Genomic DNA, 25,554 nt, shown 5'->3' on the forward strand with positions numbered 1-25,554 from the left:
GCGGGAACGCGCGGGCGGGGCGGGGCCGCCGCCACCACCTCCCGGTGCTGGGGGGGCCCTGGGGGGGAAACGGGACCGGGAAAAAACCGCAGGGAACCGGGGGGGACAACGGGGATCCCCGCCAGTGACCCGGCCCGGGGCCCCCCGCTCTGCTGCGATACCGAGGGCAAATCCCCCCGAATCCCCAAGGGCTCCATCAGCCCTGAGCCCCCGGGGCCGCGGGCACGGTACCGGGTATTGTCCTAAAACCCGGTGAGCCCCAGGGAGAGGAGACTCCAATGACCCCTCTATGACAGCCACCCTTCCCCAGGGGTCCTGTTCACCCTGGGGGGCTCCCAGAGGGCTCTTGTCCCCCTGGGGGTCTCCAGGCCCTACCCTGATGCGAATAAACCGAATAATCCGAATAAACCGAATAATCCGAATAACCGAATTTGAATAAACAGAGCAATCCGAATAAAGCAACTAACCCCAAAAGGGCTCTAACTCCCCAGGCCGTTAGCTCCAGGGGCGCTCATGGCGCTGTGCAGGGCCCCACTGGTGGCAGCGTGGCCCGGGTGACACGGCAGGGCCGTGGTGTGGCCGCGTGAGCCGACAGAACGGGCAGATCCAGCAGGATGTTTATCCCCAAACCCACCGACGCGATGAGGAAATCTAAAATGATAATATTTGCTTAAAACAACCGTTGGATGGGGGAAAGCGTGGCCAAGAGGCCCCTGAGAGAAGGCTGCTCCAAGAGGAGGATGAGAGGCCGAGGGTTGGCGCTTGTGGGGGAGAGAGGCCGGGCTGGGGCCGCGGGGATGGCGCGGCCTGGGCTGGAACAAAGGAGCACGAGGCGCGGGAGGCCCGGCACGGCGCGGCACAGCACGGCACACCCCGCTTCCGTGCTCCCCTCCCCGCCCCCACGGCCTCCCCTCGGCACCAGAGCACAGCCAGCAGCAGGATGTGGTGCCCTTTAAAGTAGGGGACATGTAGGGGACACGCAGGACGGGTCCCATCTTCCTTGGAGCCGCCATGGGATGAGCCACGGTCACAGGAGCCCGGATGGGCTCGGTGTCGGGGCACTCAGGCTGCCTGGAGCTGCCAGGCTTCATCTCCTCCCAGGGCTGGAGGCTCTGCCTGACACAGAGTCACTGCTTGCCCTTGCAGATGTGCTGGAGGATGAAGCTGAACCCACCACAGCACTTCCTGCAGCCTGGGAGGGTTCTGGGAGATTGGAATTCCTCCCTGACAGAGTGCCCAAGAGTCGTTCACCACCCCTGACCCAGCTCATCCCTCCCACAGCAGGGACAGACAGGTCCCAGCTCCCCCCAGTTTCTGCACTGGCAGGATGTTCTGTGGAATGGAATATCCCTCTGGCCTCTCCTGGCCATGCTCCCACCCAGCTCCTTGTGCCCCTGCTCGCTGGCAGAGCCTGGGAAACTGAAACGTCCTTGATTTGGAGTAAGCACAACTCAGCCACAACCACAACATCGGTTGTTATCTACATTATTCCCATGCTAAATCCAAAACACAGCCCTGGACCAGCTACTGGGAAGAAAATGAACACTATCCCAGCCAAAACCAGGACAGAGGCACTGGCATTTATGCTTTTATGTGCATAAACAGCTATTCTTGCATAGCTGTTTGCAAGGACAGGTGCTGGGGAGCCCAGGTGAGTGCTGGAAGGGGACCTGGACAGGGAACAGGATGGGGAGCTCAGGTGAGTGCTGGAAGGGGACCTGGAGTGGCTCACCTTCAGCAGGCACAGGAGACAGGAGGGTCCTGCTGGGTTCATGCAGAGGGAGGGCAGCAGAGACCTGCAGCAGGTCCTGACCCAGGAGAGGGCTCTGAAGGCCTGGGGGCACTAGGAAGCTTGGTGGGCTTTGCACAGCAGTGAATGACAATGACCCAGAGCTGTCCCCTCCATGCCCAAGGGCTTCACTGACCTGAGGAACAGCACCAGAGCTCCTCATGCCCCAGCCCTGAATCATCATTCTCATCCCTTCTCGTGCCTGTGCCTGCCCCAGGGCAGGTGACAAGGGGAAGGTGACCATGGCATGGTGGCAGGTTACTCATGCACTGGGAGAGCAGCAGCATGATTTCCGCTGCAGCAGATGAACACTTGCAGTGGGAACTCCAGTGTCACGTGTGGCCTCTGGGCCCCAGGGGGACAATGCTGAGCTGTGACACACCTCAGAGCAGGGAAAGGAATGGCTCCCAACACAGGGGTCTGACCCTCCAAATCCCACACACACCTGCAGGTTTGCACTCAACAGAAATCCCAGGATGGGACAAGTGAGAAGCTCGAGGCTGAGGCCTCGTCCCCAGGCAGAGCCAGGAGGCAGCTGAAGGACTCAAGAGGCAGCTGAGGGAGCAGGGCAGAGGCACAGGGACTCCTGACCCCCACAGGAGCAGCAGGTGGGGTTCACAGTTCACACCTGAGGGATCCTGCCCTGGGTCTGGATGCTGCAGCTTTGCTCAGGGCTGCACGGGGCTCCCAACCAGCACAGCTCCTCATTCCCCAAACGTGTTTCTCCACTTCCTCCCACGCCCTTCCCACCCCACCAAACATCTTAGGGTGATTTTATCTCAGATTTAAATCTGTGTCTTTCATACAGCACCAAGGGTCACTGAAGCAATTGTGCAAAGCTTTGCTCTGACACTGCAATCTCCCAAATCCAGTGTCCTGACCCTGCAGGCAGCTCTGCCACCCAGCAGGAAATCCCAGCACTGACATTTTACCCTAATATCAAAGCCACTCATTAGATATTAAGCACTGCCTGGTTAATTTTAATCACTGGTTATCACTTCTCCCATTCCCCTGTGCCCCACCATTGCTGTGCATCATGCAGACAGTGCTGTTTCACTCACTTGGGGGATGAAATAAAACCTGTCCCATGAGACTTTCACCATCCCCACAGCACTGACCCACTGGGGCACTTCACACCCAGGAACACCTCCAGCTGGATCACTGCCACCTTACCTGGGGATGCAGCACTGGCCATGGCAGGCCAACACTCCAAAATGCACAGGACTCATTTCTTGACTCCCTGTTCCTGTAAAAAAAACTTAATTTCATCAATTCTTCACAGGAAAAGAACAATTTTTATTTCCCTTACAAACACCACAATTGTTAAAAGCTGGCTTCAGTTTTAGCACAGGATATCAAACACTTCAGAACTGCATCAAAAATTTAAGGTCCTTCCCACCCAGGCCATTCTGGATCCTGTGACTCTGGTGATGAAGGAATATGGAGTTTATGTCACAGACAAATGCACAAGGACTGTTTCCAGCAGTGCAGGTGATCAAACAAGAGGCAAAAGCCACAGTTTGTAGCTGGAGAGGCTCAGAGTGGACACTGGGAGCAGCTTCTCCATTAATGCAACATCCAGACCCAGTGGGTCCAGCAGCCAGAGAGGCTGTGGGACACTTCCATCCCTTTGGAGGTTCCCAGACTCACCCAGGTCCCATCTCCCAGGACCTCCTGAGCTCCAGAGCCCTTTCCAGCCAGCACTCCCAGCTAATTCAGCCTCAGGACGAGGATTCCTTCCAGCCCCAAAGCTCAGGAGTGACAATTCTCCACATTTTTCTCAGCTTAACAGCACATTTTTCAAAAACCACTGGCACCCCCACCTGCCTGAATGGCAATACAGAACCAGAGCCGAGGTCTCCTGCATCCAGAGGCCCAAAACAAGGTGACTCAATCACTGTAATAGTGTTAGAAGACTTCAGATAATTTTTACCTGTGCCTCAGTTTCCTCCCCCGCTGATCTTGACAACAGACAACAGGAAGCTTAATTGATGTTTTCAAACCAGCTTTTGAGAGCTGAAGATGAAAAGGCACAAACAGAAAAGAAAAGCATTGACTGGAGTGTTCAGTGTTTGTTATAGCTGTTAAAAAGCCCTGAGCTCCCTGGAGTCCTGCACTGCTGGGCCCTCAGCAAGGATAAAAACATAAATCAACTCTTACCCTGAAAATCCCAGCAAACAGGAGAAGCAGAAAGTTTCATCATCAGGTGTCTGCAGGGCCTGGCACGGGCTGAGGTGGGAGAGCACTTCTGACTCCTCAGGGAGGCACAGTAACCTCCATGTGGGGAGGGGGAGTTTTGCCAAGAAAACATCAGGAGGATGATGATGATGATGATGATGGTTTATACCACAAACAGCGCATCCTGCTTCTCTGGGACTTGGTGACAAAATCTGTGACCCCTGCAGGGAGCAGCCCCAGGGCTGGGGGACACAGGGGGGTTCACTCCTGTCCCAGCACCCCATTCCCAGGCAGCTCCAGTGCTCGGCCTCCATGAGCAGCTCCTTGAGCAGGAACAGCTCTGGGGCACGGGGGGATTTTTGGGGGGCCCGTGCAGGGCCAGGGGTCCCAACTCAGGGTATTCCAGGATCCCATGGTCCCAAAGCCAAAGCACCAGGGGATGGGACACCCTCTGACAGATCCTGTACGAGGTCTGTCCCTCCTGAGGGGACAAACAGCAACTCCCAACACCCGCCATGGCCACGAGGGGACCCCAGCCCCTCAGGCGACCAGAGCCCGTCAGGGGACCCCCAACCCTCACCTGCAGCCCCGAGAGGACCCCAGCCCTTCACCTATGGACCCCAGCCCTTCACCTGCAGCCCCCAGGGAACTGCAGCCCCCACAGGGGACCCCAGCCCTCACCTGCAGCCCCCAGGGAACCCCAGCCCCCACAGGGGACCCCAGCCCTTCACCTGCAGCCCCGAGAGGACCCCAGCCCTTCACCTATGGACCCCAGGGGACCCCAGCCCCACAGGGGACCCCCAACCCTCACCTGCAGCCCCCAGGGAACCCCAGCCCCCACAGGGGACCCCAGCCCTTCACCTGCAGCTCCCAGGGAACCCCAGCCCCACAAGGGACCCCAGCCCTTCACCTGCAGCCCCCAGGGACCTGCAGCCCCCAGGGAACCCCAGCCCTCACCTGCAGCCCCGAGAGGACCCCAGCCCTTCACCTATGGACCCCAGGGAACCCCAGCCCCACAAGGGACCCCAGCCCTTCACCTGCAGCCCCCAGGGAACCCCAGCCCTCACCTGCAGCCCCTCCCCGCTGAGCTCCCCTGCCATTGGCTCCTGATTCCCTCAGCCCCGCTGCCAATCACCCCGCGGGGTATTTAACTGGGGCGGCGCCCCGTGCTCCCAGTCTCACCAGTGCTCCCAGTCATACCGGTGCCGGGCGCGGAGGAGGCAGGTAAGGCTGGGCTGGGGGGTGGGGGGCTCTGTGACCTGGCTGGGGGTGGCTCCCCAGGCTGGCTGGGTGGCCCCGGCTCGGTCCCCACAGGAGCTGTGGCTCAGAGCTCCCTGGGTGTGCCCCAGGACCCTTCAGCACCCTGCAGAGCAGGAGCTGGGTGCTGTGTCCCTGCTTTCTCAGTTCTGTTCTGTCTGGGGCTTTGCTCTCTGAGGCCAAAGGTGGCATTTTCTGGTGTTGTGATGTGTCTGCCTTGGGTAACAGCTGAGAGGCTTGGGGGGGGGTGGAACCAGGTGATCCTTTCCAACCCAAACCATTCCCTAAAGGCTCCTTCCCAGCTTTGAGATGGCTCCTTGGTGACTCTGTGCATCTCTGACCTGTGATGGAGCACTTTGGGGTTTAAAAGCTCTGTCCTGCTTCTTGTTTGCTGGGGATCCACAGGAGGTGACTCCCAGCAGTCACCTGCATGTGCACGGGTGATGGTGGGGACAAGGTGGATGCTCCGGGTGCAGGTGACACCCCGGGGACAGGAGGTGCAGGTGACCAGCCCGGCATTCCCTTCCTGTGACAGCGCTGCCAGCCCTGCCCGGGGCTGTTTCTCGTGATGCTTTGGTGGAGGCACGGGAGCTGAGTGACACAAGAACTCCTGCTCGGGAGCACCCTGTCCCTGCACGGCTCTGCCAGCCCCCAGAGGCAGCTTTGGCAAACGGGATTAGCGTTTCCCAAGACTAACAAGGCTTTAAATGTGGTCATGACTACCCTGAGCTGTGGATGGATGGGAAGGATTGCAGCTCCTGTAGCAGGTTCTGCTGAAAATTCCAGATGGGAATGTGCTGAGCTGATTGCTCTGCAAGTTACAGCTTCCAGATGAAACCAAGAACTCTGTCCTCATGGAAAGATTGGGAAGCCCTGAGAAACTCTTTCAGTTAAAACTTCCTCTCCTCTTTCATAAAATATCTCTGTTCCAAGCAGTTACTGACCCGCTGGTGTTTAATTCTGCTGGAGGTGTGTGGGGGAAGCCCTGCATCCATCAGCAAGGGTGGCTTTGATCTTTGAGGGTTCCCAGTGCTGCTGGTTTATCCAGAAAGGTGAGATGGGCACCTCTGCCAGCCCTGGAAACTACTGTCCTCAGGTCAAAGCTGGGAATCGTTTGATCTTCCTCCTAAAACTAATTCTGTCCTCAGAGCATTTGCAGCCCATTCTCCACAGACATCCCATGACCCAGCTCTGCATTTTTGGGAACGGGGTATCAGTGGTAAATCTCGAAAAGAATGTAAATAGGTGCTTTAACCACAATTGAATTCCTGTGCCCTGATTAGCCCTCCCTGCTCACATCTAAAGCACTAAATTTAGTTTGTTTTCCTCAGTGGTCATTAAGGAGTTGCCAGTTAAGCCACGGAACCAGCCATGCTGGCTGTGGCTCGGTTTATCTCCCAAGGTGAAATCCCTTGGAAGGGGGGGAAGCTTCCTGAACGTGAAGATGCTGCAGGAGCCCACAGCAGCAGCCTGCTCTGATGGAGCTGAGCTGCTTCCCACAGGGAAACCTCCCAGGCAAGGGGAGCAAAGAACCAGTTTTACATGAACTGGTCAGTGCCAGAAATCAGGGAGCCAGCCCTTGCTCCTTCACTGACTCCAAATGGGCAATGATGAGGAGTTCAGCTCCTGAAACCAGACAATCTCTTGACCTTGATGCCAGAAAAGAGCACTGAAGTTTCATTGTTCTGACACCACCTGTTGCAAGAGCTTTCTCCAGCAGTGACCTAATATTTCAGATGTAGCAATGGTGTGAAGTCATCTGCTCATCACTTTCATATGAAGGAAACCACAACCAAACCAAAGTGCTGCTGTTTCTGTTCCTCTGCCCACTGGGATTTCCACTCCCAGCCATCCTGGCTTGGCTGTGGCTTCTCCAAAGGATTCAGAACCACCTGACCCAGAATTGCCAAGCACTGGGCTTTCCTGCAATCTCTGAAGCAAAGCAAGGGCTGCTCAGCATTTCTGCAGGGAAAAAGAAAATAAAGCCATGCTGTGGAGATCTGCCCACACTGCAAATCTGGGTCTTGCAAAACATGGATTTCTCCTCCACAGTGCAGAACAAACCTTGTTCCAACATGACTGTGCTGAAGGATTGTCCCTGGCAGGCTGCATCTATAATCAACACAGGATCTCTGTACTTCAGAGGTTGAGCTAACCTTACGGCAGTTTTTACATCAGCCAAGAAGTTACTCCTGAATTATTCTAACCAGAGTCCTCCCCTCTTCCCTTTGCTGCTGTCTCTGTGCTGGCCCTGACACCAAGGCCACCACAGTGTCAAACTCCACAGTCTGAGCTTTTTCCACCTGTCCAGAAGGAAAATAACTGAGCAAAGGGGTTGTTTGTGATGGTGTTGAAAGAGCTGTGCTTTGCCCTGCGAGGCTCCAAAGAAATAACAAAGCTGCCCTGAGGCAGAGCAGGAGGGACAGCCCCTGACAGCAACCCTGTGGACTTTGGGACTCAGATTTGTTATTCAGCCTTGCTTTCTTTGGAGCAGCTTTTTACAACTTCTCCCAGCCTGGTGAGGATCCAGTGGTGGTTAATAATAGATAAACAGGGAGGGCTCCCAGATTCTCACTGGAGAGGCTGCAGGTGACAACTTGTGTGACACTTTTGCTATAGGCATGGGGCCCTGCTCAAATCTCACAGAATTCTGACTAACTCAGTGGTTAATGCAGCAAATATTTGGTGTTTTGCCAAGTCACCTCCTGAGATGTCCCTGGCCAGTGGCAGAGCCCATCCAGGCTCACAAATTCTGGTTTCACTACTGCTCTCCATCTCTCTGTTCCTGTTTCTCAGCAAAATCAAAACCTTGCACGAGGCAAAGAACACAAGAAACAAGACAATGGGCTCCACCACAACTCAGATGGAAAGCTTTTTTGGGAAGAGTGTGCCAGTGAGCCTGGAGCAGTGCATGGCTTGGAAATCCAGCTTGGGAGGAATTCTGGTTTGAGGGTTTTCCACTGGAAAATGTCATAGCAAATCTAAGAATAGGAGTTAACTGGCAAAGGACAGAAAAGCAGACTCTGTCCCAAAGAACAAATGTGCTGAAATCCCTGCTGTGCCTGGCTAAGGCTCAGAGTAATGCTGGCTTTATTACCAACACAGGAGTGTCCAGATACCATAGGAGATCTGTGCTGGGAGACCAATACTCATTCAGATTATTGCAACATTTTATACTTCTTCAATCCCATTATGTCATGAGAACGTCTCTGAGCCTCGGTTTCACAGGAAGTGAGATTTCCTGCCCTGCTGCTCAGTAGGATGTGAAGGCAAGTCTCCAGGTAGCCATGGAATGCTGCAGCTGGGAATCCTGGCTCACCCTCCAGGGAAAGCTCTACAGGATTTCCATGTCCTTCACACACTGGGTGGATTGTTGTATTTTCTCTCCCTTGCCCAGCTGAGGAGAGGGTGATGGAGTTGTTTTAGTGGGTACCTGGTGTCCAGGCAGGGTCATCCCACCCCACAGAGCAAGCACAAGACAGATAAAATAGTTCTCACTTATTCCTAACCTGACCTTTCCTGGGAGCAGCTGAATGATGGATCCCAGCTTTGCTGCCCTCTGCTTTTCCCCTGTCCTGGCAGGATTTGATTTCTTTGGAGGCAATGAAGTTGTGCTCACGATAACCTTGTTTTTCCTTCCAGCTGCAGCTGAAGTCAGTATGGCCTCAGGAAAGACCCCAACCCCAGACCTGCTGAAGGCTGAGGAGCAGCACACTGTGGTAGGTGCCAGGGCACCCACAGCAGTTAAATCACCCACTCACATGTACCAAACCTCTGCCAGCACCCCAAAACCAGGCTGGGGGGACAGAAAGATTAGCCCTGTGAAGCTGTGGCCAAATCAAAACCCCCTCAGTGCAGAACTGTTTTGCTCAAGAGACACCTTCAGGGCTGGCCAAATGATGCAAGTATTTCTGAAACAGGAGCTGTTACAGGTCCTGCTTCACACCTGGTTTGGTGCTGAAATCAGTGTGACTCAGGGTTCACTAGCACAGAGTTCAGAGTTCTTAACCCTGGCTTGTTGGAGGCCTCTGGATGAGCTGAGGGATGAGGAGAGGGATTTGCTGGGACCCTTCTGGACAGACAATGGGCTGTGTTCACCACCAGCTCGGGCTGGGCTCTAATGTCAGCGTTTCTCTTGGCTTTAGAGCGCTGTCAATCGAGTCACCAACCTGCCCTTGCTCAATTCTGCCTTCAACCTGGTCTCCTCTGCCTACAACCAGACCAAGGAGTGCCACCCCTGCCTCAGCGGTGTCTGCAGCGTGGCTGAGACCGTGGCAGCCGTGGCTGTGGGCAGCGTGGTCGGAGGGGCACAGCCCATCCTGAGCCAGCTCGAGCCACAGAGTAAGTGCAGGGCTGGGGGACCCTTGGGGCAGGAGGGCAGGGGAGGTTCAGGTGCCTCCAGGGTGATCCCACCTCCCATCCCTTCTGCTCTGGCTCTGGGCCTCCCACCCAGCAGCTCCTGGACACTGGACTGCCTGGGAGTGAAATTGTTTCCAGCAGAAGTTTGATTTCTTGAGGTTACAGAGCAGTAACTCCCTGCTCGCTGGCTCTCACTGCACGTTCTGACCATCCCAGGGCTGGAACAGAGCTCAGTCTGGCTATCCCAACACTTTTCAACCCTTTAAACCCACCAAGGGCAGGTGCTACAGTGCAATTGGATTAAAGTCTGCTGTTAGAAAGCTGGGAAGGCAAAATGGAGATTATTTGAACCTGCTGAATTTTAGGGTTTGTTCACTTTTAACAAGATGCCCACACACATGCCACCCTAGAATGGGGATTTATTTTTCTGGGTCTTGTTTTCATGAGTGTATCCTGAAATAGCCATTGTAGGGTCAAAAACCCATCCCCAAATGTAACAATCAACTGGTGCCTGTTGTCCCTTCAGTTGCTCTTGTGAATGAATATGCCTGTAAAGGTCTGGATCAGCTGGAGGAGAACTTGCCCTTCCTGCAGCAGCCAGCAGACAAGGTAAGGAAAGGCTTTTCCTGGGGAAGCCATGGCTTGGTGGGACTGCTGTGGGTACAGAAGAATATGGGGAAATAAATAAAGCTCAGCAGCAGGCAAAGCTGGAGAGGTGTGAACATGTCCATGAGGTGTGCTCACCTCCCTGGCCCTCCCACACACTGCAAGCACCACTAACCCAAGTGGAAAAGCTTTTTCAGGGAGGGAAAATATATTTTGGAACAACAACAACAAAATCTTTCTCTGCCTCTCCCTGGTGCAGGTGATCTCAGACACCAAGCAGCTGGTGGCCACCAAAGTGACATCTGCTATGGACGCTGCCTGTGAGGCCAAGGAAGCGGTGGCTGATAAGGTCACTGAAGCTGTGGACCTCACTAAAAACGTTGTTGGGGACAGTGTCAAGCTGACCAGGTCTGTGGTCAGCTCCACTGTCAGCAGTGCTGTGGAGGCTGCCCAGGGTGCCAAGGAGCTGGTGACCAGCAAGGTGACAGAGGCTGTGGATGTCACCAAGCACATGGTGGAGGACAGTGTTGACAGGACCAAGTCTGCAGTTGCCTCTACGATTGTCAATGCGGTGGAGGCTGCCCAGGGGGCCAAGGAGCTGGTGACCAGCAAGGTGACAGAGGCTGTGGACCTCAGTAAGCACCTTGTGGAGGACAGTGTTGACAGAACCAAGTCTGCTGTGTCTTCCACCATCACTGCAGCTGTAGGGGCTGCCCAGGGAGCCAAGGAGCTGGTGACCAACAAGGTGACAGATGCTGTGGACAAGGTCACCAAAGCCGTGGATGTCACCAAGCACATGGTGGAGGACAGTGTTGACATGACCAAGTCTGCAGTTGCCTCCACGATTGTCAGCGCTGTGGAGGCTGCTCAAGGGGCCAAGGAGCTGGTGACAGACAAGGTGACCAAGGCAGTGGACCTCAGCAAACACATTGTAGAAGACAGTGTTGACCTGACCAAGTCTGCAGTTGCCTCTACGATTGTCAATGCGGTGGAGGCTGCCCAGGGGGCCAAGGAGCTGGTGGCCAGCAAGGTGACAGAGGCCGTGGATGTCACCAAGCACACGGTGGAGGACAGCATTGACAGGACCAAGTCTGCTGTTGCTTCCACCATCACTGCAGCTGTGGGGGCTGCCCAGGGGGCCAAGGACCTGGTGGCCAACAAGGTGACTGAAGCAGTGGACCTGACCAAAGGGGCTGTTCAAGACAGCGTTGAGAAGACCAAATCTGTGGTCACCTCTACGGTCAGCACAGCTCTGGATGCTGCCTATGGAACCATCACCAGCAAGATCAACACAGCCCTGGAGCAGGGCAGGGAGGTTCTCCAGGAGGGCGTGGAGATGACCAACTCAGTGGTGACCAACAGCATAAGCAAGGCCAAGGCAGTGAGCCAGGCAGTGGCTGGAGGTGTGGAATCTGTCCTGGGAATGTCAGAAGATCTGGTGGATCATTACCTCCCAATGACTGAGGAAGAGCTAGGTAAGAAAATCTGTACCTGGCGCTTGTAGATGCAAATCCTTTCCCATGTGAGTAGAGAGCACCTGACACAGCAAGACACAGCTTCTGAAGCAGACAGGTGCTCTGAATTTGTCACCAAGTTGCTGGCTGTCAACACCAAATTGCCACATGGCATGGGACAGAGTTCAAGCATTTGCTGGCTGGTCCTCAAAGTAAATAAATAAATACATGGGTTCATGCTTCAACCTTTCCATCGAGTCTGCTTACCTGAAGATTGAGCAGGGACTGACCTGCCTTTAGCACATGAGCAACTACAAACCTCCTGCTCCCGCAGCAAGCCTCAGCCTTCATGTTTTCCAGTGGGTGATCCGACCTCTCCCACCCCTCCCAGCTGCACTGTGTTCTTGTTTCCCCCAGGTAAACTGGCCACCACGGTGCAGGGCTTTGGCGTGGCCTCCCTGGAGGAGCAGAAGAGGCAGAGGAGTTACTTTGTGCGCCTGGGCTCGCTGTCGGGCCGCGTGCGGCACCGAGCCTACCAGCACTCCCTGGCCAAGCTGCAGGGCTTCAGGCACCGCACCCAGGACCCCCTGGCACGGCTGCAGCTGGCACTGAGACTGGTACCAACACGCTTTGCCCTCCTTCCTCCTGTCTGTAGCCTTTCCTGCCCTGCTATCCAGCTGGAAGCTCTTCCTCCATCCCCCGCCAGCTCCGTGTCACCATGGATCCTTCCCTGGCAGGGAAGAGCTTGTGCCTCTCTGTATGTGCTTGCAGTACAACCTTTCCTCTCATTTTTCCCCATCAGATTGAATCTGTGAAACAGGAGGTCGGCCAGAAGCTGCTGGAGGGGCAGCAGAAGCTCCATCAGCTGTGGGTGGACTGGAGCCTGACGCAGCCCAAAGGAACCCAAGTCAGAACGGCGTGCCAGGCAGAGGTACCCGGTGCACGGAGCAGCCCCGCGGGGCCGGGCCCTCCCGAGCCCGCCCTGAGCTCTTCTCTCCCGGCAGGTGGAGCCGCGCACCCTGGCCATGCTGAGGATCATCACCCAGCAGCTGCAGCCCGCCTACCACCGCCTCAGGCTCAGCATCCACGGCCTCCCCAGCAGCATCCAGGAAGCCGTGTCTCGGGCCACAAGACACATCCACAAGCTCCACAGCTCCTTTTCCAGGGCTATGTCCTTCCAGGACCTCTCCAGAACCACCCTGGCCCGCAGCCAGGACCGTGTGGCGGAGGCCCGCAGGTCCCTGGATGTCCTCTTTGAGTTTGTCACTCACAACACCCCTCTGAACTGGATTGTGGGGCCCTTCAGGGCCATGGCCAAGGTGGCACAGGACAGCAGAAGGCACAAGAAGGAAGAGATGAGGTGTGATAGAAAATTACCCAAGTTGGAAAAGGCTCCGCTATCACAGGAGATGACAAAGGCACCTGAAGAGCTAAAGGGAACCAACAGGCTCTCAGAGAAATGGTATGAAGTGCTAGACAAGCTGGAGGAGCAGGTAGGGAAGGACACAGAGGTGGCCCTGGCTGCAAAGGAGATAAAAACCAGTGCAGCAAAGGAAGATCTCTGATAAATCCCAGCTCTTCTGGCCAAGGCTACTTGGCTAGAACAGCACTGGATCTTCTAATTGTGTGCCCACTTGTGCCATGGGTGCCTCTGCTGTCTGAATTTAGAGTCAGATGTAGTTGTAAGGAGGTCTGATAACCAAGGTGGGGAGATTCTCAATCTTGATTTACTGTTTTTAAATCCAACTGCTGTGCTGAAAGGGGAGATGGGACCTGCACTGCAGCTTTTTAACTCAGCCCAGCTGTAGCTGTGAGTGCCTAAGTCTTGCTGAGACAAGTTGTGGGAGAGAAGTGATCTCAATTTGTTTTTAATGCTGGACTTGTTTTTAATTTGCCCAAGCTGTGGAACTCTTGAGAAGATGCTATGCTTGACCTTTGATACCATCTCCCACCTTCTCCACATTTAAAAATACAGGTTCAGACACAACTGCCTTTGTGCCTGTTGTGCTTCTGGGAAGGCTCGGTCCTGCAGCACATCTGGCACAGCTGGGGGCAAGGAGCTCAAGAAGAGATTTCTCTTCATGGATCAGCCAAACTCTTCTTCCTTCATGGAGAAGCACTCAGCAGTGTGGGGTTTTCCTTAATCATCTTTCTAATTTCTGTGAATGACTTGAAGGATTATCTGTGAGTAACTCCATGTGTGAAACACTTCACAGCCATTAAATGAGGCAGCTTTTCCCAGGAGTTACTCTGCCATTAGGATATCCTGTTATTAAAATAGGGGGGATTTTAATCCAGGTGCTGGTTCTTTCCCAGAAAATGCTACTTTGTAATAATTTCTAATGTAACTTATTTTGGTAACTGTTCCTGGCATTGTCCCTTTGCCCGGGCTGGTGAGCAGACACTGGAATAAAGCATGACCTGTGTTCAAAACCATGGGGGTTTGTGTGTACCTAAAGCTGCGGGGTTGTGTTCTCTGTTCTCCTCTTACCTGAGCTGTGATGGAGCTTTGCCTTTACCAACTCTTGCCCCTGGCCAGCTGGTCTGTTCCCTGCACTTGCTTGTGATGAAGCTTTGCCTTTACCAAATCTTGTCCCTGGCCAGCTGGTCTGTTCCCTTCTCTTGCTGGAGGGGAAAAAACAAAGTGCCTTTAGCAGGTCCCATTCTTTCTTAACCAGAAAGATACCTTAATCGTTTTATTTTCCTGACTTCTGTACTCCTGAGGCTCAGGTGAATCTGTCCATGTCCCCCTGTTCCTCCTCACCCCTGCATCCTGGGCTTTGCACTGCTCGTCCCTATTCCAGCAGTGCCCGCAGGGGAAGCTCGGTCCCTGCCTGTCCCCAGCGCTCTGTGTCACCTCAGGCTGGGGAAGGTGGGGGTGGCTCACCCGGGCAGGGCACTCGTGCTGAGGTTCCCGGTGTTCTCCCGGTGCCCGGTTCCTGCTCCGCCCCGCTCTGCCCCGCCCGCGCTCATCGGCCCGCGCCGCTTCCGCGTGTCCCGGGCACCGGCCGCAGGTAGGCTGCTCCCCTCCTTCCCTTCCATCCCTCCTTTCCCGGCTGCTCCCCTCCTTCCCTTCCATTCCCTTCCATTCCCTCCTTTCCCGGCTGCTCCTCTCCTTCCCTTCCCTTCCATTCCCCTCCCGGCTGCTCCCCCTCCTTCCCTTCCATTCCCTCCTTTCCCGGCTGACCCACCCCTTCCTTCCCCTTCCTGCAGCCCGGCCGTGCCACCCCGGCCCCGGGAAGGGAGGAAGGGCAATTGGGCAATTGCAGGCTTTTCATGAGACAGGAAAACAAAACTGAAATTGGAAAGTTTCTCTCTAGCTGAGTTATTTCGGGGCGTTTGCTGGAGCTGCCTTTAAATAGGGAAATATTGTGCAGCAGGCTCAGGCAGTGCCCGGAGCAGTGTGGGACCCCCCACTCCTGCCCTCCAGACACTGCTGTTGTTTAATTAAAATCCCATCAGAGGCCTGGGGTGAGTGCAGGGGCTCCGGGATCACCTGTGGACGGGGATATGAAGTCTCCCAATGAAAGCAGGACGTGGAGCTGCTCCAAGGCTGGAGCCCCTCTGGAGCCAGGCTGGGAGAGCTGGGAGTGCTCACCTGGACAGGAGCAGCTCCAGGGGGAGCTCAGAGCCCCTTGCAGGGCCTGAAGGGGCTCCAGGAGAGCTGGAGAGGGACTGGGGACAAGGGATGGAGGGACAGGACCCAGGGAATGGCTCCCACTGCCAGAGGGCAGGGCTGGGTGGGATATTGGGCAGGAATTCTTTCCTGTGACTCTTCCCTGATAACACAGGTTATTGGCTGGCAAGGGTTTCCTCTACACCGGTTTCATTCTTTGACTGCCAGCACAAGGAGCCTGCAAGACCCCCTGGAACCAGCTGCCTGAAGGAGACATTTGGATTTACCTAAATATAGCATTATTTCATCAATTATCTTAAACCAGTTGTAATTAATGCGAAATGAATGCAAAGAATGTGCTCTCTTTGCTTAATCACAGAGTTGGAATAATGCACAGAGCAGTGGCACAGCTGCAGGCACGGAACAGATGCAGAAACATTTGGGAGGTGTGAGAGAGAGCCTGGCAGCTGCAGAGCACCCCCAGTGCCCACAGCACCCCTCTGAACGCTGTCCTCTGTTCTCCTCACAGACTGCCAGCACTGAGAGACCCCGGGCACTGAAGGTTTGTGTGGTACCAGGAGTGTGAGTGGGGCACTGCCAACCCTCTGCCAGAAGATGCTTTTCCCATCCCTGCTCCAGTCCGTGCTCTGGGCCAGCAGCTGCTGAGATGGCACAGAGCGCTGAGCTGCAGCCCAGCTTTGAGGACGTGTTCAACATCCTGTCCCAGGTCCCAGCAGAGAAACTGCTGAGCCTCAAACTCAAACTGAAGTACCTGATACCTGGGCCCTGCAGCAAGTTACTGCAAGCCATGGTCCTGCTCACTCTGGGGCAAGAAACGGATGCAAGAATTTGTCTGGATGCCTTGAGGGACAACGAGGCAGCCCGGTACGTCCAGCAGATCAAACTGGGCACTGCAGGAGTGCAGGAAAACGGAGAGGATTTGCAGCCTCCCCAGCTGGATGCAGGTGCTGTGGCACTGCTGGCACAGGTGTACACGGTGCTGGCACAGGAACAGCTGTGCAGTCCTGAGGCCAGGGACAAAGCCTGCCACGCCAGCAAGGACACCCAGCGGGGGACATCCAACAACATCCCACCCAAGGAACAGGACAACGAGGGCTCTGCAGCCAGCGGGGGCTCAGGGGACAGCTTTGGGACACTGAGATCCCATGAGGACGCAGGATTTCCCCACACAGCCGGCTCCCACTGCATGGTGAGGAGCTCACCAGTGGAGATCAGAGGCAGCTCAGACCTTTCAGGCCCACGGACCCTGTGCTCTGTGGGGAACTCCTCCCTGTCCAGCTGTCTGGAGATCAGTGCATCACCAACAGTTGCTTTTCACACCCAGCCCTCTGTCCCTGAGTGTGTCCCCTGGCCCAGCCGTGCTGGACACCCCAATGGGGACACAGAGAACCACGACCCACAGGAATCCAGCTGGGCCAGCACACCCAGCTCTGCCCCTCCTGGGCAGGGCACAGCTGCTCAAGGGCCCCAGCCAGAGGAGGTGCTGCAGGTCAGTCCCTGTCACCCCAGCCCTCTCCCCGTTCCTGAGCCACCACTGCCCTCAGAGCCTGCCCAAAGCAGTGACGTGTCCAGCACAGTGACAGAGCCTCACACAGCGAGGGAAAAGCAGCATGAAAAGCAGGATGAAAAGCAATTACCTGCTGATGTCCCTGACTCAAGGGCTGCAGTGGATACTGCCCCTGCCCTCACGTCCATACAGGGCTCCTACATTCCAGCAGCCATTCCCTGTAACTCTGCTTCTATTTCAACCCATTCCCTTCCTCCTCCTACTTATTCCTTCTCCTCAACTCTTCCTCCTCTTCAGGAATCTCCCTCCAAACTATCATATCCCCCTCCCCTGCCTTCATCCCCCTCTCCAGCCAGGCCTCCTGCTCCCCCAGCCATGGATCCAGCAGAGCCAGATGGTGCCAAGTTCTTCTCGTTTGTTGTCCTGCACGCCAGTGAAGATGAGCTTGTGGCCCACGAGGTCAAGGACCTGCTGGAGAGCATGGGGGTGCCCAATGGTGCCACACTCAGCGAGGATTTCTTCATCGCCGGGCGCAGCCACATGAGCTGCTTCCAGGACGCCATGGAGAACTCTGCCTTCATCATCCTCCTGCTGACCAAGAACTTTGCCTGCAAGCTGTGCCTGTACCACACAGACACTGCTCTGATGCAGTCCATCCTGGACCCCTCCAAGGCAGACTCAGTCATCCCATTTCTACCCAAGGCAAACACTCTGGAGGACAACAAGATCCCCAAGATGCTCAGTGCGCTCCTCATCCTGGATGAGAGCTCTCCTCTCTTCTCCAGGCAAGTGCAGAACACGTTTAAGCCCAAGAGGATCAGTGAGAAGAAAGCCATGTGGGAGCAGCTGCAGAGGGAGAAGCTCCAGGCACGCTGGGAACAGCACCAAGCCCAGCAGAACCTGGCTGCCCTGAGCCTGGGCTCCCCTCCCTGGGTGCCCCCAGCAGCAGCAGGGCCACCAGGGCCATCAGCCCGACCCTGGTGTCCCCCTGCCCCCAGGGACCCCCCTCCTGCTCAGAGGGGTCCTCTCCCTTCCCAAGCACAGCTGCCCCCAGGCCACTACAGCCTCACACCAGGCCAGGCACCCCTCATCATCCAACATGCCAGCATGGTTCAGATCGGGAACCACAACGTGATGCAGGTGGGAACTGCCCCACCTGGGCCAGGGCACAGCCAGGAGCAACCCAGGCACAACCTCTGACCCAGAGACAAAATCCATTTCAAATCCTGGATTACAGTGATCCTACTAGGACTGTTGTTCCATGCATTTTCCTGAAGCACAAAAGAAAATTCTTCAATTTTTGTTGGAAAAAAGGTGTAGTGATCTCTTGAAAATGTTTTTCCTTGTGCTTATTTTCAAGTAACTGAGAAAATTATTTTCTTGATTGTCTGGAACTACTTGAAGATTTTATAAATAAATTTTAATTAATTTATTTGTGTTCCTCTGGTTCTTTCCTGAAGAATTAGAAAAGGGATTGTCAGGGATATATGGAAAACTATTCTGCATGTTGGCTGGAGGGGCTGGGAGAGGGCACTGCCCAAATGACTTGAGGGCCAATCTGCAAGGGATGCTTTGGGAAGCTGCCTTTAAGGAAAAAGCAGAATGAAAAACCAAAACCAGTCAGCAGAATAATGCAGAAGGGTGGAGAAATCCAGGAATGGAGAGTGGGAGGGGAAATTCTGCAGGATCTGAGCAAGGGATCTACCAGGGTGGTGCCTACTGAGCTTTAACACCAGGAGGGCACCTGGAGCAAAGCCCTCGCTGCTCCTGCCATGCACAGCCATTTTCCTGATCGTCAGCAGAGGTCACCCCAAAGCCAGGGAGAGACAGAAATGGGGCTGTTCCCTCCTGGAGCAGAGCCTGGAGCCAGCTCAGCCTGTCCAGGAGCCACTCCCTGCTAACGTGGCTGGGATCAGCACAGGGAAGTGACCCCACTGCAGGGTCACACCCGGTGGCAGTGACCCCATTGCAGGGTGACACCCCCATTGCAGTGACCCCATTGCAGTGACCCCATTGCAGGGTGACACCCCATTGCAGTGACCCCATTGCAGGATCACCCCCCATTGCAGTGACCCCATTGCAGGGTGACCCCCCCATTGCAGTGACCCCAATGCAGTGACCCCATTGCAGTGACCCCATTGCAGGGTCACCCCCCATTGCAATGACTCCATTGCAGTGACCCCACTGCAGGGTGACACCCCATTGGAGGGTCGCCCCCCATTGCAGTGACCCCAATGCAGTGACCCCAATGCAGGGTCACCCCCCATTGCAGTGACCCCATTGCAGGGTGACACCCCCATTGCAGTGACCCCATTGCAAGGTGACACCCCATTGCAGTGACCCCACTGCAGGGTCACCCCCCATTGCAGGGTCACCCCCCCATTGCAGCGACCCCATTGCAGGGTCACCCTCCATTGCAGTGACCCCACTGCAGTGACCCCAATGCAGGGTCACCCCCCATTGCAGTGACCCCATTGCAGGGCCCCCCCCCCATTGCAGTGACCCCATTGCAGTGACCCCACTGCAGGGTGACACCCCATTGCAAGGTGACATCCCAATGCAGTGACCCCATTGCAGTGACCCCATTGCAGTGACCCCATTGCAGTGACCCCACTGCAGTGACCCCACTGCAGGTCTGTGGGTGCTCCTTGGCTGTCCCAGCAGTTCCAGGAGGATCCAAGCCCATCCCTGCCCTGTCAGGGCTTATTTTTATTCCACACTTCAGCCTTGGTCCCAGAGCCCTCTGAGCCCCAAGCCAGCCCCTGAGTGAGCCAGATGTTATGAAATCCATGGAGGAGGCTCTGAGCTGCCCCCAACTCTTGGCTTCCAGCTCTCAAAGATTGGATTTTAACCCTGCAGGACCCAGTGACAATGGATTAACTCATCCACTCCTTCCAGAGCTTCTGGCATCCTCCAAGTGCTCGATTTCCTTTGATTTTCCTGGTTTCTCTCCTCCATAGCACCATTCAGAGTTGTGTTAGTGCAGTTCCTGTCCCCTGCTGCTGGTGCAGGACAGTCCCTCCCCCTGGGAGCCCTCCCACATCTCTCCCTTCCCAGCTCCTCTCCTACTATAAATAATCATGCAAAATTAGTCAGCTGGAAGCTGCTCCAGCTTGTAAACAACCTCACACAGCCACATCCAGCGGGCCTGGATCACACACAGGGGAGGCAGAGCTGTGTCTGGGGTACAGGAGGCTCTGCAGCCACCACAGCAGAGAAAAAGCTCCTGTCTGTCCAAGAATTAACAAAATAATCACTGAAACATCGCCCTGCTCCTCACAACTCCGTGTTTTGCCCACATGGAGCTGGCCCTACAGTCAATCAGGCCTGTTCAGTGTAATTACCCCTAAATCATGCAGTGATTTCTTCCACCCTGTAATTACTATCAACATTTAATTGCTGGGCCCTCTATGTAATTACAGATTATTTGTGTGTTTAAAAAAAGTGAAGCTTTTTCCATCACACAGAATTTTCTCCTCCTTGGGGCTCTTGCACCTGACTGGGTCCCTCAGCTCCCTGACCACGAGAGCTCCAGAGCTGCTCCTGTCTGGATTAACCCCTTCCCTCCCACCTCTCTTGGCTGCAGATGGAATTGCCCTGAGGCCACCTGGCAGCTGCTCTGCCACACCTGGACATCACCTGCAGCACAGGAGGAATGGGACAAGCACAGCCCCAGGCTCTACAGACACTGCTTAAATGGCATTTTTAGCACAAAGGCACCATCCTTCAGCAAGAACTAAGGAGGGAGCAATAAACAACAGGACAAAAATTCAAATATTTTATCCACCCACCCTCCCTGGGGAAGACCAAGCAGTTTTGGGGTCCAGGTCTCTGTGTGGAACTAACTCCAGTACCATTAATTCCTGTTTTTACAATCCCTGATGGATTTGGGGTTGGAAACCAAACTGATGACAGTCTCTCTTTCTGCTTGCTGTGCCCACTGTCCCACATGTGTAAGGCAGGTAATTCCTGAATCAACACAGATCCTCTCACGTTGTTTGAGTTGCATCAAAATATAAAGCAAAACATGGAAGAAGAGATGTAATTTCAGTGTCACTGTTACTCTTTTCCAGGGGAAGTTTATCAATGCAGCAGAGTTTGGTTTTTCACAGGAGTAACCATGAAATGAACCAATCACACCTGTTGAATTGCAAACATCCCAGAATTCCACACCTACAGTGTCCCATGCCTGGAAAACAAACTGAAAATGAGGGAAAACACCTGAATACAGAGGCTTATCAGGAAGAAGTCCAAGGCACTTGCATTCTAGCAGCCATTTTTTGTTTTATTATTTAAAGTTAAGAGCGCTCATCAGCTCACAAAGGAACAAATCCCATTCCTGCAGTTTAGTTCAGGTTTCAGCCAAAAGGAAAAAGAAAAAATAGAAGGCAGCTAAACTAACTCTGCACTTTACAGCTCAATTCAAGTTAAACCTCCTCGCTTTATAAATAAATGTTATAGTTAACACTGCAAAATGTACTGGCAGATCTACAATACCTTGAAGGGGCAGAGAGCGTGGTTATTGAGGCTGATAAATACAAGTAGAGAAGCTTCAGTAGCACAGAGAGCGAGGCTGGGGCCAGGGGTCTGCTCTCCCTCCCAGGTGGGCCTTTCCCAGAGCTCCAGGCAGCTGCTCCCCCTCTCAGCTGTGCTTCCCACCCTGCTCAGGGCCAGGCAAGGAGCCACAGGCTGCCCATCACTGCCTGCATGAGGACAAACTGCTGGAAACTCTTTGTTTTCCACCACGGAGGGGTCTGCTCATAGAGGCAACAAACCTGCCCTGAGACTACAGAGTTAAAAACAAGGTGTGTGCAGATCCTCATTAAAGGAAGGAGCTTGCCCAAACAGCAGCCAGGTGAGATTTCAAATTCCACCTTGGAAGTAGCACCATCCTCAGTGAAGTTACAAAAAAAAAAAAAAAATTAAAAAAAGGAAAAAAAAAAAAAAGAAGACTCAAAAGCCCAAACCAGCTGCTAAGAACCCACTGCATGAGATTTCAGAATGGGGCAATAACAGAGCCCAAGCACATAATCCTAAAACCTCAGAAGGACAAGGAGGCACCTTCAACTTTCATTCCTTGCTTCTTCCTTCAGCCCACCCTGGTGCAAACCCAGCACAGACACTCACTTGCTTTCACAGCCCCCTCCAAGCACCTCCACACTGCAGGTACCTCCTGGCCTAAAGGGCTTACAAGAGCTCAGCTTTGAAAACAGCTCAAAATGTGCTGTTTTGGCTCCCAAACCATCCACATTCACCTTTCCAGCTCAATCCCTGCTGGAGCCAAAGCACGTTCACACTGGGAATGGAGCAAATGGGTGTGCAATGGACAAGCCAAGGGCCTGAACACCACATCAGGATTTTGTTCTTAGTTTTTTTCCTCCCCATTCATAAACTACAACATCTATGGATGAAACTGTATAACCAGAACTGACCTTCCTCTATCTTACAGGATTGGAGAAGTCTTGCAGCATAGATAGGGCCTGGCTCTACGAGAGAAAAAACATCCCAGCTTTATGCACAATCATGGAAATCTCAGGCCTTTAACACCATTTGCTACTTGGCCAACCAAGAGAGAGACAAACCCCATCCTCAGCACACCCAGCCCTGTGCCATCCCTGGGCAGGAGCCCCTCAGCTGCTGGGCATGGGCTGTCCCAAACCTGACAGGAGGGAGGGGAAGGGATTAACTGGAGGAACTTCATTCCTCACTCACTTTCTATCTGTTGGGTGTGTGGGGTGGGAAGGGCCAGAGCACGTGGGGGATGTGTAGCTGCTCCAAAGCTGAACACTGAGTTAATCCAGCACTAACGGGAGAGGCAGCAGGTCCCAGGGAATCTCCATTTCCATCCTCCTCAGGACACGATGGTGGCATGGGGAAGGGCAGGGGCTGTGGCCTCTGTGGACAGAGTGCACTGGAGAGAGCTGGTACCTGAAGGTGACAACGAGGGACAGCCATGACCTCTGGGGCCTCCTCCTCCCCTGCCCCGACACGCCAGCTGGGTGGTGACAGATGGGGACAAAGCTCAGCACAGCGACAGCCCTGGGCACTTTGGCACAGCCAGCCCGAGCCCTCCAGCTGCACAACCTCAGCGGGCTGGGACAGGCTGGGGACCATCGTGTCACGCCCTAGTGCAGCTCAATGAAGGCTTCCAGCTCCTCGGGGATGAATCCCTTGTAGGGAATCTTGTGCTTGTCCAGGGCGCGAGCAGCAAGGCACTGGAGGGTGATGTAGTTGAAGGGCTGCATGGTGCTCTTGGTGAGCAGCTTCTCGTCCAGCAGCTCGTAGGCCGTCTGCTTGAAGGCGTTGGTGGCGTCCATGTGCGCCCCGGCCTCCATCAGGGCGCTCATGATCAGCGGGCAGTTGTTGCGGGCGGCCACGTGCAGGGGGGTGTTGTTGTCATAGTCCCGGCTGTCCGGGTCCGCCCCGCACTCCAGCAGCAAGTTCACCACGTGCAGGGATGGGAATTTGCCCACCGGGTACCGCCCCACCGTCGTGGTGTCCTTGTCCACGGCCATGTGCAGGAGGGTGAAGCCGTTCTTGGCGCGAGGGCTGCACTTGAGCAGGCGGTAGATGGTCTGGCGCTTCTGGTGCTCCTGCTCCGGGGTGCACTCCACCTTCTCCAGCAGGAACACCAGGTGCAGGATGATGGCCAAGGTCTTGGTGAACTGCGCCGAGTCGGCCACGGGGTCCTTGCCGTGCACCAGGGCCCTCTCCACCTCCCGGACCCCCTTGCTCAGCACCCCGATGAGGTCGGAGAAGCCCAGGTGGGTGGCTAAAGTGCCTTTGGAACGGTCCTGGAGCACGTAGGAGTAAAGCTCGGCAAAGGAAAGGAAACTGCTGGCAGTCATGGGGCTGAGGGGCTCCAGGTTGCCTTGCTGCATGTCCAGGGCGTACTTCCACAGGTTAATGCAGCGCTCGAAGTTGCCCGAGTCGGCGTAGACGGCGCCGCGGTAGCGGATGTAGTAGGAGGTGTCGGGGTGGGACGGGCCCAGGATGCGCTCCCGGATCAGCAGCGCCTGCATGCGCATCTCGTCGGGGTCGGTGATCAGGGCCTCCAGCTCCTCCAGAGAGCTCACCTCCCGCGAGTAGTCGTAGGCCAGCACCAGCTGCCGGGGCTCGGGCTTAGGCAGGTACTTGCCGCCCTCGCAGCGCAGCTCCATCGCCCTGCGCCAGTACTTGTGGGCTCCCAACAGGTCTCGTTTCTTGTCCACAAACGTGGCACCCAGCAGCTCCAGCGCTTCCACGGCAGCCTCTCGAGTGCAGAACACGTTCGGGACCTCGTCCTGACCGGAAGCCGAAGCACCGCAGCCCTCGCAGCCCTCTTCAGGGCAGCCCCTCTGATGGCTCCCACCTGAGGCACAGTCCCCCGCGGCCTCGTCCTGCTGCAGCCCCCCCTGGATCAGGTACTCCACGATGTTGGTGTGGCCGGTGACGCTGGCGGCGAGCAGTGGGGTCATGCCATAGCCGTCCTTCTCCATGCGGGCCTTGGAGCGGAGCAGCAGCTGCAGGATCTCCAGGCTGCCCGACTCGGCGCAGTCGTGCAAGGCCGTGTTTCCCTTCACGCTGCGCCGGTTCACATCGGCCCCTTTCTCCAGCAAGTACCGGGCGATCTCCCGGTGCCCTTTGTAGCAGGAAATCATCAAGCACGTGTGGCCGTGCCGGTTGGCCACCTCCAGGTCGGCCCCGCGTTCGCCCACCAGGTACCGCACGATCTCCAGGTGCCCATCGAAGCAGGCGGCCCGCAGCGGGGTGGAGTTGGTCAGCGTGGTCTGGTTCACCGAGGCGCCGTGGTCCAGCAGGCTCCGCACCACGCCCAGGTGCCCCGCAGCCGAGGCCGCCCACAGCGGCGGGGCCCCCTCGATGGTCTCACCGTCGAAGCTGACGGAGCCGCCCTCCTCCACGCGGGCCCCGCAGTGATCCAGCAGGTACTCCACCACCTCCAGGTGCCCGTGCCGGGCCGCGATCAGCAGCGGGGTGCTGCCGGCCCCGGGGCCGCCCCCGCCGCCGGGCCCCGCCGTCAGTGCCTCCAGCTCCTCCCGGCTGCGGCTGCCCAGCAGCTTCTGCAGCAGCTTCAGCTTCCCGTCGCGGGCCGCATTGTACACGGCCGTGCGCAGGTCCATGGCGCCAGCGGCCGCCTCCAGGCCATGGACCGGCGGCGGCGACGCGGCCCCAGCGCGGCGCGGGGCAGGCGGGGGGCGGCGGGACCCCCCTGCCCTCAGTGCGACGGGACCTTCACCGCCCGGGCCCGACCGCCATCTCAGGCTGCGCCGCGGAACAAAATGGCGCCGCGCGGGGCGGAGCGGGACTCCCGGTGGATGATGGGAATTGTAGTCCCGGGAGCGGCGCTGTTCAGCCGACGCCGCACCGTGCGCACTCTGTTTCCCAGAAGGCAGAGCGGGGGGGGGGAGAAGTGGGAAGGATGTGCACCCTCTCCTCGCGGGGCATGCTGGGCAGTGTAGTTTTCTCGACCCGCTGCAGTAGCGCCGCTAACGGGATTGTACCAGAGCCAGGACTACACTTCCCAGTGCGCCCCGCGCGGCCCAGGCGCTGTCCAGGTGTGTCCGTGACTCCCAGCGTGTGCTGCTTTCATAGCGGTTTTATTTCTCTTAAATCCCTTGATGTTATGGCACTTCAAAACACAGCGGCTGCACAGCATTAACGTGACGTGGTTTAATTGCAGGTTTTATGAAGCCATAATGTCCTGAGCTGTAACGGAGCCGCATGGATCACGCAGGCCAGTCCACAGTCCTGCACAGGTCTGGTGGTG

General features: G+C 55.8%; 3 protein-coding genes across 10 annotated transcripts; 2 read left to right on the forward strand and 1 right to left on the reverse strand.

Annotated features, from left to right (window-relative positions):
• The first annotated feature begins 1,544 nt into the window (after positions 1-1,544).
• On the forward strand, positions 1,545-14,076 carry LOC135458887 (perilipin-3-like). Of its 6 annotated transcripts, none has more exons than XM_064734338.1 (8): positions 1,545-1,651; positions 8,867-8,943; positions 9,370-9,565; positions 10,110-10,192; positions 10,449-11,664; positions 12,061-12,260; positions 12,446-12,574; positions 12,648-14,076. In XM_064734338.1, the coding sequence occupies exons 2-8, from the start codon at positions 8,884-8,886 to the stop codon at positions 13,206-13,208; spliced, it is 2,445 nt and encodes an 814-aa protein (XP_064590408.1). In that variant the 5' UTR covers positions 1,545-1,651; positions 8,867-8,883; the 3' UTR covers positions 13,209-14,076. The 6 variants fall into 6 exon arrangements, with proteins under 6 accessions (XP_064590408.1, XP_064590405.1, XP_064590409.1 ...); XM_064734335.1 differs by lacking the exon at positions 1,545-1,651 and adding an exon at positions 5,112-5,191; XM_064734336.1 differs by lacking the exon at positions 1,545-1,651 and adding an exon at positions 5,262-8,493.
• Positions 14,077-14,589: 513 nt separating this feature from the next.
• Positions 14,590-18,161, forward strand: TICAM1 (TIR domain containing adaptor molecule 1). Of its 3 annotated transcripts, none has more exons than XM_064734345.1 (2): positions 14,590-14,657; positions 15,435-18,161. In XM_064734345.1, the coding sequence occupies exon 2, from the start codon at positions 15,927-15,929 to the stop codon at positions 17,985-17,987; it is 2,061 nt and encodes a 686-aa protein (XP_064590415.1). In that variant the 5' UTR covers positions 14,590-14,657; positions 15,435-15,926; the 3' UTR covers positions 17,988-18,161. The 3 variants fall into 3 exon arrangements, with proteins under 3 accessions (XP_064590415.1, XP_064590417.1, XP_064590416.1); XM_064734347.1 differs by having other exon boundaries at positions 14,602-14,657; positions 15,789-18,161; XM_064734346.1 differs by having other exon boundaries at positions 14,610-14,657; positions 15,639-18,161.
• A 2,890-nt stretch (positions 18,162-21,051) lies between these two features.
• Positions 21,052-25,100, reverse strand: FEM1A (fem-1 homolog A). Its single transcript, XM_064734348.1, has one exon. The coding sequence runs from the start codon at positions 24,905-24,907 to the stop codon at positions 22,913-22,915; it is 1,995 nt and encodes a 664-aa protein (XP_064590418.1). The 5' UTR covers positions 24,908-25,100; the 3' UTR covers positions 21,052-22,912.
• Positions 25,101-25,554: the final 454 nt, after the last annotated feature.

The sequence above is a fragment of the Zonotrichia leucophrys genome, chromosome 28 (genome assembly GCF_028769735.1).
Source record: "Zonotrichia leucophrys gambelii isolate GWCS_2022_RI chromosome 28, RI_Zleu_2.0, whole genome shotgun sequence".
NCBI classification, from domain to species: domain Eukaryota; kingdom Metazoa; phylum Chordata; class Aves; order Passeriformes; family Passerellidae; genus Zonotrichia; species Zonotrichia leucophrys.

What these genes read in the sequence shown, in the direction of transcription:
- LOC135458887 (XM_064734334.1), top strand. Translation starts at nt 8,306, where the DNA reads ATGCTGGCTTTATTACCAACACAGGAGTGTCCAGATACCATAGGAGAT. An exon ending in GAGCCAGCTCGAGCCACAGA is followed by an intron (nt 9,566 to 10,109) that starts GTAAGTGCAGGG and finishes TTGTCCCTTCAG; the next exon opens with TTGCTCTTGTGAATGAATAT. An exon ending in GAACGGCGTGCCAGGCAGAG is followed by an intron (nt 12,575 to 12,647) that starts GTACCCGGTGCA and finishes CTCTCCCGGCAG; the next exon opens with GTGGAGCCGCGCACCCTGGC.
- TICAM1 (XM_064734345.1), top strand. Translation starts at nt 15,927, where the DNA reads ATGGCACAGAGCGCTGAGCTGCAGCCCAGCTTTGAGGACGTGTTCAAC.
- FEM1A (XM_064734348.1), bottom strand. Translation starts at nt 24,907, where the DNA reads ATGGACCTGCGCACGGCCGTGTACAATGCGGCCCGCGACGGGAAGCTG.